This window comes from Mastomys coucha, unplaced genomic scaffold, assembly GCF_008632895.1.
Source record: "Mastomys coucha isolate ucsf_1 unplaced genomic scaffold, UCSF_Mcou_1 pScaffold4, whole genome shotgun sequence".
Classification (NCBI taxonomy): Eukaryota; Metazoa; Chordata; class Mammalia; order Rodentia; family Muridae; genus Mastomys; species Mastomys coucha.
The window spans coordinates 48,751,050-48,766,702 of record NW_022196910.1 but is presented as its reverse complement, the minus strand read 5'-3'; the positions used below and the strand labels follow the sequence as shown (position 1 = coordinate 48,766,702).

Sequence of the window (15,653 nt, the reverse complement as noted above, 5' to 3'; positions counted from 1 at the left end):
CACATAGGAAGCTGGCCTGTAACTCCAGCTCCAGGGACTCTGACACCCTCTTCTGGCCTCCTGGGGATCCATACACATAAATAAAAATAAAAAATAAATGTAAAGAAAAAAATGTGAGCAGGGCAGTGGAGATTCACACCTTTAACCCCAGCACTTGGGAGGCAGAGGCAGGTGGATTTCTGAGTTCCAGGCCAGCCTGGTCTACAGAGTGAGTTCCAGGATAGCCAGGGCTACACAGATAAACCTTGTCTTGAAAAATATATATATATATGTCTAGCCTTAGAGAGACTCTAATGAATTGTAGTGTTGTATACACAAGAACAGAACTCTAGAGAACGCCTCCAAAAGCTTTCAATGAAACATCAGCACTTTAGGGAGGACCAAGCTTTCAAGGAAACTTTGAGATGCACCATATCAAACACCTGTTAAGAGGTCAAGTGCACGTTAACACTTTTTTTCTGAAAGGGAAATGTCACCCTGTCCAAATTTATACCTTTTGCAAAACATATAGATTTCTAGCTTTTCATGGCTGCTACCTCCCCATCCCACCCCCAGCCTTTTTCCTTTAGAAGAGAAAATGAGATTTCATGAACTGTCTTATAGGTTTGTTTTTGTTGTTTTGTCTTTTCTTGTTTCCTTGAGTTTTTAGGGTTTTGATTATTTTGCCTAAAGTGTAACCATGCCTTAGATCAGTGTTTCTAAACCTTCTTCCATTAGCTGCAACTCTTTAGTATACTTCCTCAGGTTGCAGTGACCTCTAAATATAAAATTATTTCATAGCTACTTCATGACTGTAATTTTGCTACTGTCAGAAATCATAATGAAAATCTGATACGCAGGATATCTGATATGGGACAAAGGGTCATTTGATCTCCTCAAGGGGTTGGGAATTACAGGTGGAGAGACTCACGGGTTGATAACTGTTGTCTTAGATTAACATAAGCCTACCACATAGTGAACATGGAGAGCTGGGGGCCAGACGTATTAAGGCTAGTTTGCTCTGTGGCTTACACAAGTCCAGTGACCAAGAACAAAGGCAGAAATGGAACTCGAGACGAGTGAAAGTTAACTAACCAGAAGACAAGCTTGTACAGTAAGATGAGAGGTCTGAGGACAGAGGAAAGAATGTTAAAGAAACAGCCCAGAAAGAGGAGAGCACCCTGGGAAAAAGGGCATTAGTTTAGCCTTCATGAAAGGGAAGGCTGGTTCCAAGCTCCCCCGCAGTGACATAATGTAACTAAATGACAACCATGACCAGTCAGAGGGTGACCACACATAAAACAAGAAATTAGGGAGCATGAAGTTCTCAAAGAATGAATAAAAGTACTAAATTCTTAAAAATTAGAAAACTCCAACCTGGTATGGTGGTGTGCACCAGTGTACTTGGGAGACAGAGGCAGACAGATGTCTGGAATCGAAGGCCAGCCTACAATAGCAAATCATACACAGCAAGTTCCGGAGCTAATTAGTGAGACCATGCAGTGACATCTTTGGAATTTTGGTTTCTTTTAAAAATACAGGGCTAGTAAGATGGCTCAGTGGGAAAGCACTGACTGATCTTCTGAAGATCCTGAGTTCAAATCCCAGCAACCACATGGTGGCTCACAACCATCCCTAATGAGACCTGAAGGCCTCTTCTGGTGTGTCTGAAGACAGCTACAGTGTACTTACACATAACAATAAATAAATAAATAAATAAATAAATAAATAAATAAATAAATAAAAATACAGAAATATTATAAGAATGTGTTTTCATTTTAATCATAGGTGTGGGATCTGGGGCTTATAGCTGCTGACTGTGATGGCCTCCTGCTCTAGCAGGGGCATGATTTTGCCAGCTGCAGATAGTTTCTGCAAGTATGTGATGTTTTGGGGACTTTTCAGGGGGTACATAAATGTTAGGACACTGGGGAGGTACGAGGGTTAGCTGCTTGGATGATCGGCTGCTGGTTGTTGCTGATTGGTTGTTTTGTTGTTGGTTGCAATTTGTGGAAGAAAGAAGAGTTCACAAAGTAGCAAAGACCAGCTACAAGACCCTTTCTTTTAAAAAATTATTTTTGGAGAAAATTCTATGTATTATATATTAACAAGTCACACTGGTAACAAGTAAGGCGATTCCATGATGACCAACTTTTCACACAACCAATGGAATTGGGAGCTAGGAAATGGCATAGAGATTAAGAGTGCACAGGGATCCAAGTTTAGTTTTCCTACTAAACTCCTACTTTGGTTTGGTTTGGTTTGGTTTGGTTTGGTTTGGTTTGGTTTGGTTTGGTTTGATTTGGTTTGGTTTGGTTTGGTTTTTAGAGACAGAGTTTCTCTGTATAGCCCTGGCTGTCCTGTAACTCACTCTGTAGACCAGGCTGGCCTCAAGAAATCCGCCTGCTTCTGCCTCCCAAGCACTGGAATTAAAGGCATGGCTACTAAACTACTTTAAAGTCAGTTAAGTGACATTAGGAATTTCCCTTGGGATATAACATAGTCACAAATTCCAGTGATTTGGAACCTTCCAAAGATAACCTGCATTTCACAAGATGGACCATAAGCCTATTAAAAATATTTAAATCTAAATCTTATATTTGTGCGGAACATATATATATAGATGTTACATATTCTTCTGGATGTTTTTTTCTTTTCTTTTTTTTTTTTTTTTTTTTTTTTTTTTTTTTTTTTTTGGTTGTTCATTTTGGGGGAGTTGTCTCATTTTGTTTTCAAAATAGGAAATTGAATTTAGTCATCATACATTAATATTCTTCCAAATATTCAACAGATAGGTTGGTGGTGCACACCTTTAGTCCTAGCACTCAGGAGGCAGATGTAGGTGGATCTGAGTTAGAGGTTTGCCTGGTTTAAAGCATGAGTTCCAGGACAGCCAGGGCTACACAGAGAAACTTGTCTCAAAAACAAAAACAGCTGAACAGAAAAGTATTGGCTCAGGACCCCCAAGACCAAATTCCCAGCACAAAAGAGATTTGTCCCAGAGGGACAGAGAGTGGGAGTAAGGCACAAAGATAGGAGGTGGAGGAAGAGGGAGAAAGGAAGGGGACCAAAGGGGAGAGGGGGTGGAGGGAGAGGCAAGGGAGAAGGGAAGGTGAATTTGTCCCAGAGTGGGGCAAAGGTCTGCCTCTGGATAGAGAGAAGAGATATGTGGCCTAAGGGCAAATGGTGGTTTATAAGGTAAAATGGTAACCCCGAGTTAGGATAAGGCATTTCATTTTAATTGGGCATGTTAATTAGGTGAGCTAAAAGGGGGCTTTTGATTGCTGGACCATGGTAGTCAGCCTCAGCAGGAGGAATTGGCCAAATAGGGAAGAGACCTTGGGGGCTAGCTTTAGGAATGTAATCTAATAGTTTTTTAGTAAGGCAGAGGGAATGGGGGAAAGGGGCCTGCTAGAGCCATGCTCAGTACACTCAGGTTGGCCAGCGTCCCTTCAACAACAACAAAAAAACTCCCTTGAATTGCTGAAAGGTAAACCAGTCCATTAAAGTATAAGTAGATATAAAACTTCTCACAGGATTGATTCTGGGTTTCTGGACCTGAAGGGTTATTACTGTGCTGCTCTGTTTCTGACACCTTAAAGTAGGATATACAACTGTGTCTCTTGAGGAAGAATAGCAACATCAAAAAAAATCACAGTTTTGTCAAAACAACAAATATTTACACCAAAGACACAAAATGCTGGGTGCAAAAAGCTTTCTAGCACATTTGGTCAGACTGCAAGGCATTACATTGGTAGAGCACTTGTCTAGCACAAGATTCTGGGATACATGTGCACACACTGCAATTTATTTTTAATTAGTTCAAAAGAGTGGAAATAATGGCAAGGATTTACTTCTTTTACTCAAAGGAGAAAGAAAAGAAAGAGAGGAGAGAAAAGGAAAAAGTAAAGAGAGCCAGCCGGGGGGCTCAGCAGCTAAGGTGCTTACTTAATGCCAAGCCTGAACACTGCGTTCAAGCTCCAAGACCCAAGAGCTGAGAGAACTGACCTACACAAGCTGTCCTCAGACCTCCACATTCTCACCATGATACACACCCACACCCACAAATATACACGTGCACATAAAATAAAATGTGTAATCAAAGTTTTAAAGAAACAAATATGGCCACAGCTGAGAGGGAACGCTGAGTCGAATTTAAAAAAAAAAAAAAAAACTTATTTAATTTTATTACTTTCTTATAAATGTGTTAAAACCAAGTAACTGTTCTGTGGGCAAAACAGCTTCATCAACAGCCTCACCAACTTCTCCCATGGCAACACAGACTTAGGCAAGCGAGAGTAAAGGCTAGACACAAGTCCCAAAGGAACAAGGAACACCTGGAAAGCAGCTCAGACAAAGAGACCTGGGGGCAATCAATCAGAGGAGAAACAGGAGAGAAGGCTGGCTGCTTCTTAAAAAGTCAATCTAGGGCTGGCGAGATGGCTCAGTGGGTAAGAGCACTGACTGCTCTTCCAAAGGTCCTGAGTTCGGATCCCAGCAACCACATGGTGGCTCACAACCACCCGATCTGACGCCCTCTTCTGGTGTGTCTGAAGACAGCTACAGTGAATTACACAGGAACAAGTGGGGCCGGCAGAGGTCCTGAGTTCAATTCCCAGCAGCCACACACATGATGGCTCAAGGTCATCTGCACAGCTACAGTATATTCATACACATAAAATAAATAAAAAAACATCTTAAAAAAAAGTCAATCTATTCCCAGAGGAGAGGGAATGGGTGGCTCCTCTCTAAAACCCGGGGCAAGATTGTATTCCTTAAGACCCCCCCATCCTGATGACACTCCTTCCAGGAAGCTTCCCCGCTCCGTTTGGACTAAGTGGCCAGCCTGAGAGACGCACGGGTCCTGTGCACATTACACAAATTCATTCATTCACGCACTTATTCTGGCCCAGTCACAGTGGACTACTCATGAGCGGCAAGAAAGTAAACAAAGCGCTGCAGTGTTTGCTTGCACAGGGGTGGTCGCCAGTTCCTCCCATACAAGCTGCAGAAGAGGTGCAGCACAGTACCAGCACAGAGTAGGTGCTTAATGAACAAGTGGCGTGTCTCTATAGGGGGACAGGTTATCAAACCTGTTGCCCAGTGTTGGGAGCAGAGGCTAAACAGGAGAACGGGAGAACGCGTTTCTTTGAAATTCTACATCAAGCCCCAGCTTTTCCGCACAGCTGCTTTCACTAACAAGAGATGGGGAAGTCCGGGGCGGGATAGGGAAGGTGTTCCTCCTTCCTCCGACGCTGCAGTGGGATGCAAGAGCTTAGGAAGGAGCCTGCCCACCCGCGATCCTCACCAGGTCAATGGCCACGACGTCCCGCAGAGCCACGACCTGCCGGATGGACTTGGGCGGGTTCTCGGTCAGGTAGATGAGCCTGTCGCTGAGCACCACGTACTTGAACCTGTGCTTCTCGGCGTCCGACACCACGATGCACGGCTCGTAGGCGCGGACTGCGTCGTATACCTCCGGAGGCAGGTGCCGCCGCAGGAAGGCGTCCAGACGGCTGTTCGTGCGCCCCGGGAAGCCGGATTGCGCGGGGCTGGCCATGTGACACCCGCGGCCAGGCAGGGTACACCGGGTGGCTGCGACTCCACGACACCCAGTGGAACCCGCGCGCGCCACAAAGACGCACGCCTGCCGCCTCTGCCACCACTGTGTCCGGGCGCCGGGAGGCAGTCCCCACCTTCTGGAACCCGCTCCAGAGTCCGGTTTCCCGAGCCCCCTGCCCCGCCCAGTTCCGCCCCTAATCTTGACTCACTCGCACAGTTATGGGCGGAGCAAGACGAAAGTCTTACTCTAGGAGTTGTTGGGCACCAAGAAGTACTCAAGAGTCTGGGAAGGAATAGTTAGGGCCTCTTTTCAGCTACTGGGCTGCATGGACCCATACAAACTCCATTGATAAGGGAGGCCAATTTTAATCTGATTTTCTGTAAAAGAGAAACTTGAAACCGATGGGATTTTACCGAGTTGAGAATCCTATAATTACCATAACATTGCCTGCTGTGACTTTCAAGCTTTGTCTTAGAGGCATGAGTCTCCAAGGACCCTTACAAATGGTTTGGGTAACTCAGACCATCCAAGCCATGCGCCTGCGCGTCCCCAATGCCTAGAACGACGCAGAAAATGAATGTCGGGTGGAAGCGCCCTCTGGAAACCGAAGCTTGAATATTGTGTATTATGTAGTCTTAGAGATGCAGAGCAATTTTGAGGTGTTGCTTCGCGTTTGCGAGGGGGCCAGGAATAACGCGGTCTGTTAGGTTGGCGAGATGAGAAGCAGAACAGATACTTGCTCTAGGTGTGCACTTCTATTTTTATTTCAAGTCCTGGAAAGGCCATCTTTTTCCCCCTTCCCACTCATGTAAAGACCTGTGGATGGAGCTGGCCCACATTTGTAGGCCAGCATTCCAGAGACGGGCCTGACAACAAGCCATAAGCCAGTGGTCTATCTTTGTTAATCTAGTGAGTTCTGGACTGCACAGCAAAACTCTTGTCTCAAAAGTAAATACATGGAAAAGATACAATGAAATTATATTATTCCTCTATTTATTAGCAGACCTCAATAAAATCTGATGTTCATTGCTGTGATTTATATTCTTCCTTTTCATTGTTTACTATTATGAACTGAATTGCAAACAATTCCAAATTCATCGTGGGAGAAGAGTATGTGTTTGAGTATATAAGCAGATATCAGTGAACAGCCTACTACAGCAGGGAAGGAGAAATGCTTAGGCCTAGTTAAATAGAAAGCATTAATAGGTAAATAGAACACATTGTTTCTTTTCTTAGCCTGTAGTTGCTAGAAGTGGGGAAGAAGTGCCACCTGCTGGCAGAATCTCAAATGGCCTAGCACTCAGAGTGTCCCAGTGTTTGCACTGCCACCTGACTTTTCAACTGATTGATAAAAAGTAGTTCTCAACATAGGTTACAAACTTCATCAATAAAGGACCTTTGCCACTTTAAGCTAATAGAAAATCAAGGATCCTCAACTCTGCCTGATAGTCACCCTCACAGCAGCTCAGTGACAAATAACTGTAACTGTGACATCAGAGATAGAAAATGAAGACCAAGGGGAAAGCATGACTTCAGACCACTCACTGTTCTATCTCTGGGTTTCTGGTTTTATATCCACTTCCTGGGACCAAGACAAGCAGAATGCCCGAAGCATGTCCAGAAATGGTATTGCGCTCGCTGTGTTTGCTTAAAAGCTCATTAAGACCAAGACACCAACCTTAATAAACCTTAAAATAAAGCACAAAACAAAGGTGCTAATGACCTCATCTAAGCTTGTCGACTCACAGAGAAGGCAGTGTCATGGTTTCCAGGTACTCCATATTCTACTCTGTCGCCAGGGAAACAGCAAAGTTCAGATGGCAGGGATGGAATTAACCAACCACAAAAGAAAAATTACTGGATTTGGAGCCAGGGGGATTGGATTAGTACTAACACCATTGTTCACTATCTGTGAGATTTTTAGGGAAAAAAAAATATCACTTAACTTTTCTGAGCCTAAGTCTCATCACATGTAAAATGCAACTACTAACACTTGCCTTGGCCAGCCAAAGAGAGAAGTGAGGGCCAGAGAGCAGTACAGACACTGACATGTTCTTGTTCCCCAATGTTTTTCATATCTTTCCAGAGGTAGCTAACCCAAATCCACCCGAGATAACCCTATCCAAACTCTAAAGACTTCTAGCACAATAGATTCTGAGTGATCAAGCATTTGATAGCCACTTCCACCAAAATAATGGAGGGTTACTTGTGTGGTGCTAACCTCAAAAGGCATGTCATTGACTTCCATCCAACAGAGTGGTGAGTTTTGAGTCCAGGGTTAGTAGACTGAATTAATTTGAAAGAATAGGATTTATGAGCATAATGTTGTGAAAGCAGGTGAACTGAGTTCAAGTTCTCGTCCTCCAACTCAGTGGTAAATGACCTTGAAAGTCACTCAATGTTAAGGACTAGGTGGAATGTTAAGCAAGGTAACTGTTACTTGACTAGCCTGCCATTGGAGGGAAACTTTCTCATGCCCAAGTTGATTACATAGTCTGTTATGATCTGTGCCCTTGGGAACCAATCACGATAGAAGTCAGTAGAACTGCTTTTGTATAGTTATCCACAATAAGACTGGACCACAATCAACCACCCAGCAGTACTTCCTACACCTGTGTGTAAGCTTTTATGGTATTTGCTTTTATAAGTTGTCCCTGGGATGGACCTCAAATAAGAGAGACTCCTGCACCAATATAAGAAACTATTTTTAATAAGACTTCCATTTTGAGCAGTGATCAAGTAAAATTTAAGTTCCCAAGACCTCCATGGGAACTGACACCCTACTTGGCAGAAAGAGACACATATGTGGGTAGCTGACATTCTGGTTGGCAAGTTAAGACATGACAGACAAGTGCTATCCTTGTATAGACAAGTTACAAGATGAATATTAGACAAGTCGAGTCCCTTGCCACAGTTGAAAACCCCAACCAATGGGATCAGGGTAAGTGTACAACAACCACATGTTTCTAAGGAAATCACCCTATTCCTAAATCCTGATTAGTGGAATTATTTAACATAGTTGTTTGTAAATCTCAAGCTTTAAAAGCCCTGAAGCCCTGTAAGACCTTAACTGATCACAGTTCAGTTCCTGAATCTGGACTGTGGTCCTGATTGATCAGTCCTGGGATATTTGCTCAATAAATTCTCCCTGTCTGACTGAGATCGGTGTTTATGTGGTTTGTGAGGTGATTCCTGAACCCCCAACACGCAACACCTCAGTTTCCCTGTCCATTAATGAGAGCAATACCAAAGCATCATCATGACCAGCAGAGCATCATGACCAGCAGAGCATCATCATGACCAGCAATGCTTAGAATGAATTTAAAGACAGGGTTGAGTGAGACTGTGGTAAAGGATTTGATTCAAAAGAAGTACAAGATCAAGAAATGAAAGACCAGGCTTGATGGCATGTGCCTGTAACTGTCCACTGCCTACACTTGGTAAGCAGAGGCTGGAGGATTGCTACAAACTCAAGAATAGCCTGGCCTACAGAAAGAGACTGTCTCAAGAAAACACAACAAAGACAAAAGATTCATGTGCCATGCAGGTGTGGTGCCCCATGCCTTTAACCTCAACACTCAAGAGACAGTGGCAGGCAGATTTCTGTGAGTTCAAGACTGGCCTGGTCTACATACTACGTACGGAGTTCTAGGGCAGACAGGCTTACATTGAGAGACCCTGTCTTTCAAACGCAAGCACACGCGCACACACACAGCCATACACACACATACACACACACACCAAAAAAACAAGTACCTAACAGTAAATACTATTTGAAGAACAAGGGCTAGAAGGATGGCTCAGCAGTTAAGAGATTTGTTACAAAATTATAAAGACCAGAGTTCAGAGACCAGCATTGATACAGAGCAGGAATCCCACTAACTTCTGAAGCTCCTGGTTCCAAGGGATCTGACATCCTCCTCTGGCCTTTGAGCACACACAGGTGCAGGCTCGGACACCACACACAGGCATGGCACAAATGAATTAAATCTTAAGTAGAGTAACCTCCACAGGCACGTGTTGATGTCCTGTCAGTATCCCCTTCCTTACAAAGTATCAAGTTGAAGTTACTCCTGGAACACTGAGCTAAGCTTTTTTGGCTTCAGACCAAAGATGAGAGTCTAATACAAAGACATCGTACGCAGTCAAGAACAGCATTTTAAATTCATTTATTTGAGTCTGTTTATTTTTGTTGCTGGGAGTCCAACCTCACACAGAACAGTCAGGGGCTGTTCCCCGAAGCCATATCATTCATTCGCAAGAACAGCGTTTTGTTTTTATTTTCAAGTTATAAAGTAAAAGCGTCCAACTCAAGGTGATTATTAACAGGTCTAGGGATCTCTAAGTTGCTTTAATTTTCTTATTAGTTTTTGATAGGTCTCATTTACTCAAACTAAAACTAAAGGCAGACAGTACACATATACACTTGAAATCTGTGGTATGTGAGTAAAATCTGAACTTCACAGGGTGACAGATGGCACTGGAGAGGTGGTAAGCACATGGTGACTCACAAGTGTAACTCCGGGGGGAAATCCAGTGTGCTCTTTAGACCTGTGTGGGCACTGTACATGAATGGTGCCCTTACATACATGCAGACAAAACACACATACACATAACATTTTAAAAATGATAAACAAAAGTGGGACTGCTTTAAGAAGCTCTTAATTATTCTATTTAGAATTAATGGATACTGTTCATTTAAATATCTATAAGTTAACAATCAGATAACACACAGAAGTCTACAAAATATAAGGAAATATACAAATGCTATCAATTAAAAACATTTTCTGGATGCATGCAGAGCGAGGGACCCTTGGAACACTCAGCCTTGGGACCTTTCCATCAAATCCCTCCTCCCCTCAGGACTCAGGGAACCCTGAAGAGTGGAAGCAGAAAGACTTGTAATAGCCAGAGGGGATGGCAAACACCACAGAAACAAGGCCTTCTGGACACAGCAGGACTGGTATACATATGAACTCACAGGCAGAGGCAGCATGCTCAAGGCCTGCATGGGTCTGCACCAGATGGGCTCCTAGAGCTGAAAGGAGAAGTGGATACATGCCCCCATCCCTAACCCGGAAGTTATCTTCACCACAGATAACCACTTGAAAAGTTTTCTCCAAGGGTATCTCACTGGGGGAACAACTACCCTTAAAGGTAGGTCCATGCCCAGCAGTAGATGCCAATAGAAAATGAAGTCAACAGCACCTTTAGAGCTTCCTTTATCCCTTAATGTTGAACCAGAGAATTTGTTTAACCTACAGATCTTTTGTATTATACATTATGGCTTTTTTTTTTTCATTTCTATGGGATTTCTATGTGTACAAACATGTGTGTCTCTGAATTCATGAGTTTCTTATGCCTTTTCTTTGGCTATTTTTCTTCTGTTTTGACCCATTCTGATTTTTTTCATTTTTTTCATTTTTGCTTTACCTCATTGTGTCTTATTTTATTAATTCTTCTTAGAGGACTGTTTTCTAAAAAGATAAAAAGGGAGTGGGTCTGGATGGGAGGGGAAGTAGGCAAGAATCAGGAAGGGTAGGGGAAACCCTAATCAATATATTTCATGGGAAAAATCCATTTTCAATAAAAGGAAAAAAACCACAAATGGATTAAAAGATAAAAAACAAATAAAAAAACCTTTTCTGGGGCCAAGGAGCTGGCTTAGTGTGTAGAGCGCTTCTGTGCTAACATAAGGACCTGAGTCTGACCATCCAGGAAGTCAGTGCTAAGAAGTCAGTGCTGGACTAGAAGGCAGCCCAGTGGCTAAGAGCACCCGCCTTGCTGCACTTCTGGAGGGTTGGAGTTCCGTTCCCACCACCCACAGCACAGCTCTCAGACATCTGAAAGTTCCAGAGGATCCAAAGCCTCTGAGAGCACCAGGCACACACCCGGTGCACAGATATATAAGAAGAAAACAGCCACACACATAAAATAATAAAATGAAATCTTTTTAAAAGCTACATATAGCTTTTAATGAGTGAACCACACCTGTAACCCCAACATTTAGGAGGAGAAGAAAGGGGATCAAGAGGGCTGAGTGGCCAACCAGTTCAGAAAGACCTTAACTCCAGGCAATAACTATGATGGGGAATGAGAAGGAAGACACCCGACACCCCCTCATCCCCATACTTGAGCACACAGAGGTATGCACCCCACCTCCTCATGTATGCGCTGCAGACACATGAAACACACACACACAGAGTAACCAGTCAATCCTTTATTATCCCCTACCCAGACTTCCATGCTAAGTTAGAATATATAATGAAAAGGGAGGAGCTGGAGACAGCTTAGCAATTTAGAGCACTTATTCTTGCAGAGAACTTGGGTTTGATTTGTAGCATCCACATGGTAACTGTCTTAGTTAGGGTTTCCATTGCTGTGAAGAGATACCATGACAAAGGCAACTCTTATAAAGGACAATATTTTTTAAAAGATTTATTTATATTTTTTTATGTGTATGAGTACACTGTACTGGACAGAAGGCCATGAGCCATCATGTGGCTGTTGGGAATTGAACTCAGGACACCCCCCACTCGCTCTGGCCCTGTTCACTCCGACCCCCACTAGCTCCAGCCTAATTCACTGTAGCTGTCTTCAGACACACCAGAAGAGGGCATCAGATCTTCATTATGGGTGGTTGTGAGCCACCATGTGGTTGCTGGGATTTGAACTCAGGACCTTCGGAAGAGCAATCAGTGCTCTTACCCGCTGAGCCATCTTGCCAGCCCATAAAGGACAATATTTAATTGGGGCTGGCTTGCAGGTTGAGAAGTTCAGTCTATTATCATCAAGACAGGAGCATGGTAGCTTCCAGGCAGGCAAGGCGCAGGAGGATCTGACTACAGCCAGGAGAAAACTGACTCTTCCCCACTGGGCAGAACTTCAAAGCCCACCCCCACAGTGACACACTTCCTCCAACAAGGCCACACCTCCTAACAATACCACTCCCTATGGGCCAAGCATATTCAAACCACTACAGTAACTTACAAGCATTCTAAGTCCAATTCCAGGGGATCCATCATCCATTTTTGACAGCCATATGCACCAGGCACTTACATAATATAAAATTTTAAATAAATGTTTAAAACTTAAAAAAAAAAAGTGTAATGAAAAATGTAAGACCGCATGCCTGCCCTACTTTCTAGCCTTTTCTTTCAAGGGTCTGGAACTCCTAATCTTCCTACATCCGCTCCCAGAGTGCTGGGGTTGCAGGAAACGTGCCATGAAGCATAGTTTAGTTATTAGTTACAGTTTTATATCATAGTTTGTGGTTTTATATCATGGTGGGATCAAACCTCACTAAGGCTTAGTGCATGCTAGACAAGAGTCCTACCAACTCACCACATCCTCTCAACTTTTTTTTTAATATTTATTTATTCATTTTATGTATATGAATACACTGTAGCTGTACAGATGGTTGATGGGAATTAAACTCAGGACCTCTGCTCACTCCTGCCCCACTCCCTCCAGGCCCTGCTCATTCTGAGCCAAAGATTTATTTATTACTATATGTAAATACACTGTAACTGTCTACAGACACACCAGAAGAGGGCATCAGATCTCATTACAGATGGTTGTGAGCCACCATGTGGTTGCTGGGATTTGAACTCAGGACCTTCAGAAGAGCAGTCCGTGCTCTTAACGGCTGAGCCATTTATCCAGCCCTCCTCTCCACTTCTTTTCCAGCCAAGAAGCCCACTGGCATTAAGCTTAACAAATGTCGATAGGAAGCTTACTAGGCAGAGAACTCAACACAGAATTCAGTGTTTAGAAGCATATGACTCTGTTATTTTTAGTTCAATTCAATATATTTTTTGCAAATGTTTACTGAAAGGGTATTATACAAAAACAGAATCTGAATACTTCTTTCAGTCCTTAAGAACTAACTACTGGGCTGGAGAGATGGCTCAGCTGTTAAGAGCACGGACTGCTCTTCTGAAGGTCCTAAGTTCAAATCCCAGCAACCACATGGTGGCTCACAACCATCTGTAATGAGATCTGATGCCCTCTTCTGGTGTGTCTGAAGACAGCTACAGTGTACTTGTCATATATATATAATAAAAAATAAATTAAAATTTTTTTAAAAAAAGAACTAGCTATTGCATTTGTGGAGGGTGGCGTCTACCCATTATCTCCCTTGATAGGCAGAGTCAAGAGGATGTGGAGCTCTCTAACAGCCTCAGCCACTCAGGAAATTTCAGGCTAGCCTAGGCTACCTGAAATCCAGTCTCAAGAAACAAAAATATCCATTTTTTAAAAAGTATCTGGGTGTGGTGGGGTGCTCCTTTAGTCCTAGCTCTTGGGAGGCAGAGGCAGGCAAATCTCTGTGAGTTCAGGCCAGATGGGTCTACCCTGTCTCAAAATAAAACAATAACAAAAGTCCTGGCCAACACACTAATACATAAGACAACCATGAAAATTTAATACAAAGTGAAATCATAAAAGTGTGTTAATGAGGAAAGAGGTTAAAAAGCAAGACACTACAAAGGAATAATTAGACAATCTGGAAGGCTTCAAGATGGCGTCAGTTCAGTCAGTGCTCAGGAGTGAGCACAGCTGCAAGCAACCCCGCCCCTAGTGTGAGCCAGGATCTCACTCTGTAGACCACACTGGCCTCGAACTCAAAGAGATGGGCCTGACTCTTCCTCTTAGATACTGGGACTAACATAGGGTTAAAGGAGAGTGGTAATTATGGCTTTCTTTTATTCCTTTCTTTGGAGTCACTTTTTAAAAGTTTTATTATGAAACATACAAAGTACAGAATATTCTTATATCCTAAAAATTTAGAAGAAAACAAAGTCACCCCAAATCGTAGCACCTAAAGATACCCATTTCACATAACAGATCTATTTCTTTCTTTTTTTTTTTTTGAAGTTCAAGAGAAGCTTTGAGGGTCTAATATAAAGTATATTATATTTCCCTATGTGAACACACTACCTGCACACAAGAAATAGAGAAAGTGTGTAATAGAAACATTAGCAATACGGAATGGATGGCTCTAAAGGCACTTTCATCCCAGCACTCGGGAGGCAGGCAGATCTCTGAATTTGAGGCCAGCCTGGTCTACAGAATAAATTCCAGGACAGCCAGGGCCACACAAAGAAACCATTTTTGGGGACTGAGAAGCAATAGAAGCCAAAGCTAGGTATGGTGCTCTTAACATTGTGAATGCAGAATCAGGAGAATCAAAACTTCAAAGTTATCCCTTACTAGATAGCAAGTTAGAGGCTTGGCGACATAAGACTGTCTCAACAAAACAGGAAATGGGCAGGAGAGATAGCTCAGTGATTAAAGACACTTGACGCTCTTCCAGAGGGCCTGGGTTTGATTCCCAGCACCTACATAGTGGCTCACAGCCATCTGTGACTCTACTTCTAGGAGATCTAATGCCCTCTTCTGGCATCCAAGGGTGTGTGTGTGATGCACAGACACACATGCAAGCAAAACATCCACATATATTAAATTTTTAAAATATCAAAATTTAAATTTTAAAAAGTGGAAGAGGGGAACCATGACACAGAAATCCAGAACTGTGTTATTGACTGTGAAGAAAAATAACCATAAAGGGTCATGAAAGATGGTGTGTGGGTAAGAACATCAATCTCCAAGCTTAATGGCCAGGGTTTAGTCCCTAGAATCTACTTAGCATAAAGAGAGAACTAACTCCTGGAAGCTGTCCCCTGACTTCCCTATGTGGGCACCCTACCTACACACAAGAAATGAATAAAATGTGTAATATAAAATTTAGTGCCGGACAGTGGTGGCACACACCTTTAATCCCAGCACTTAAGAAGCAGAGGCAAGCAGATTTCTGAGTTCAAGGCCAGCCTGGTCTACAGAGTGAGTTCCAGGACAGCCAGGGCAGCCAGAGAAACCCTGTCTTGAAAAACAAACAAACAAAAAAAAATTAGCAACAAGGGCTAGAGAGATAGCTCAGTGGTTAAGAGCACTGACTGTTCTTCCAGAGGTCCTGAGTTCAATTTCCAGCAACCATATGGTGGTTCACAGCCATCTATAATGAGATCTGACACTCACTTCTAGTGTGTCTAACAACACCTACAGTGTATTTACATATAATAATAAATGAATCTTTTTTTTTTTTTTTTTT

The 15,653-nt window shown here is 43.0% G+C and overlaps 1 protein-coding gene across 1 annotated transcript in view; it reads right to left on the bottom strand.

Annotated features, from left to right (window-relative positions):
• CUNH12orf56 (chromosome unknown C12orf56 homolog) overlaps nt 1-5,709 on the bottom strand; it is a 54,866-nt gene extending 49,157 nt beyond the window's left edge. The window contains exon 1 of the mRNA XM_031350063.1: nt 5,288-5,709. Coding sequence (XP_031205923.1) covers nt 5,288-5,539 — 252 coding nt within the window. The 5' untranslated portion in view covers nt 5,540-5,709. The remainder of the gene's footprint in view (nt 1-5,287) is intronic.
• Nucleotides 5,710-15,653: the final 9,944 nt, after the last annotated feature.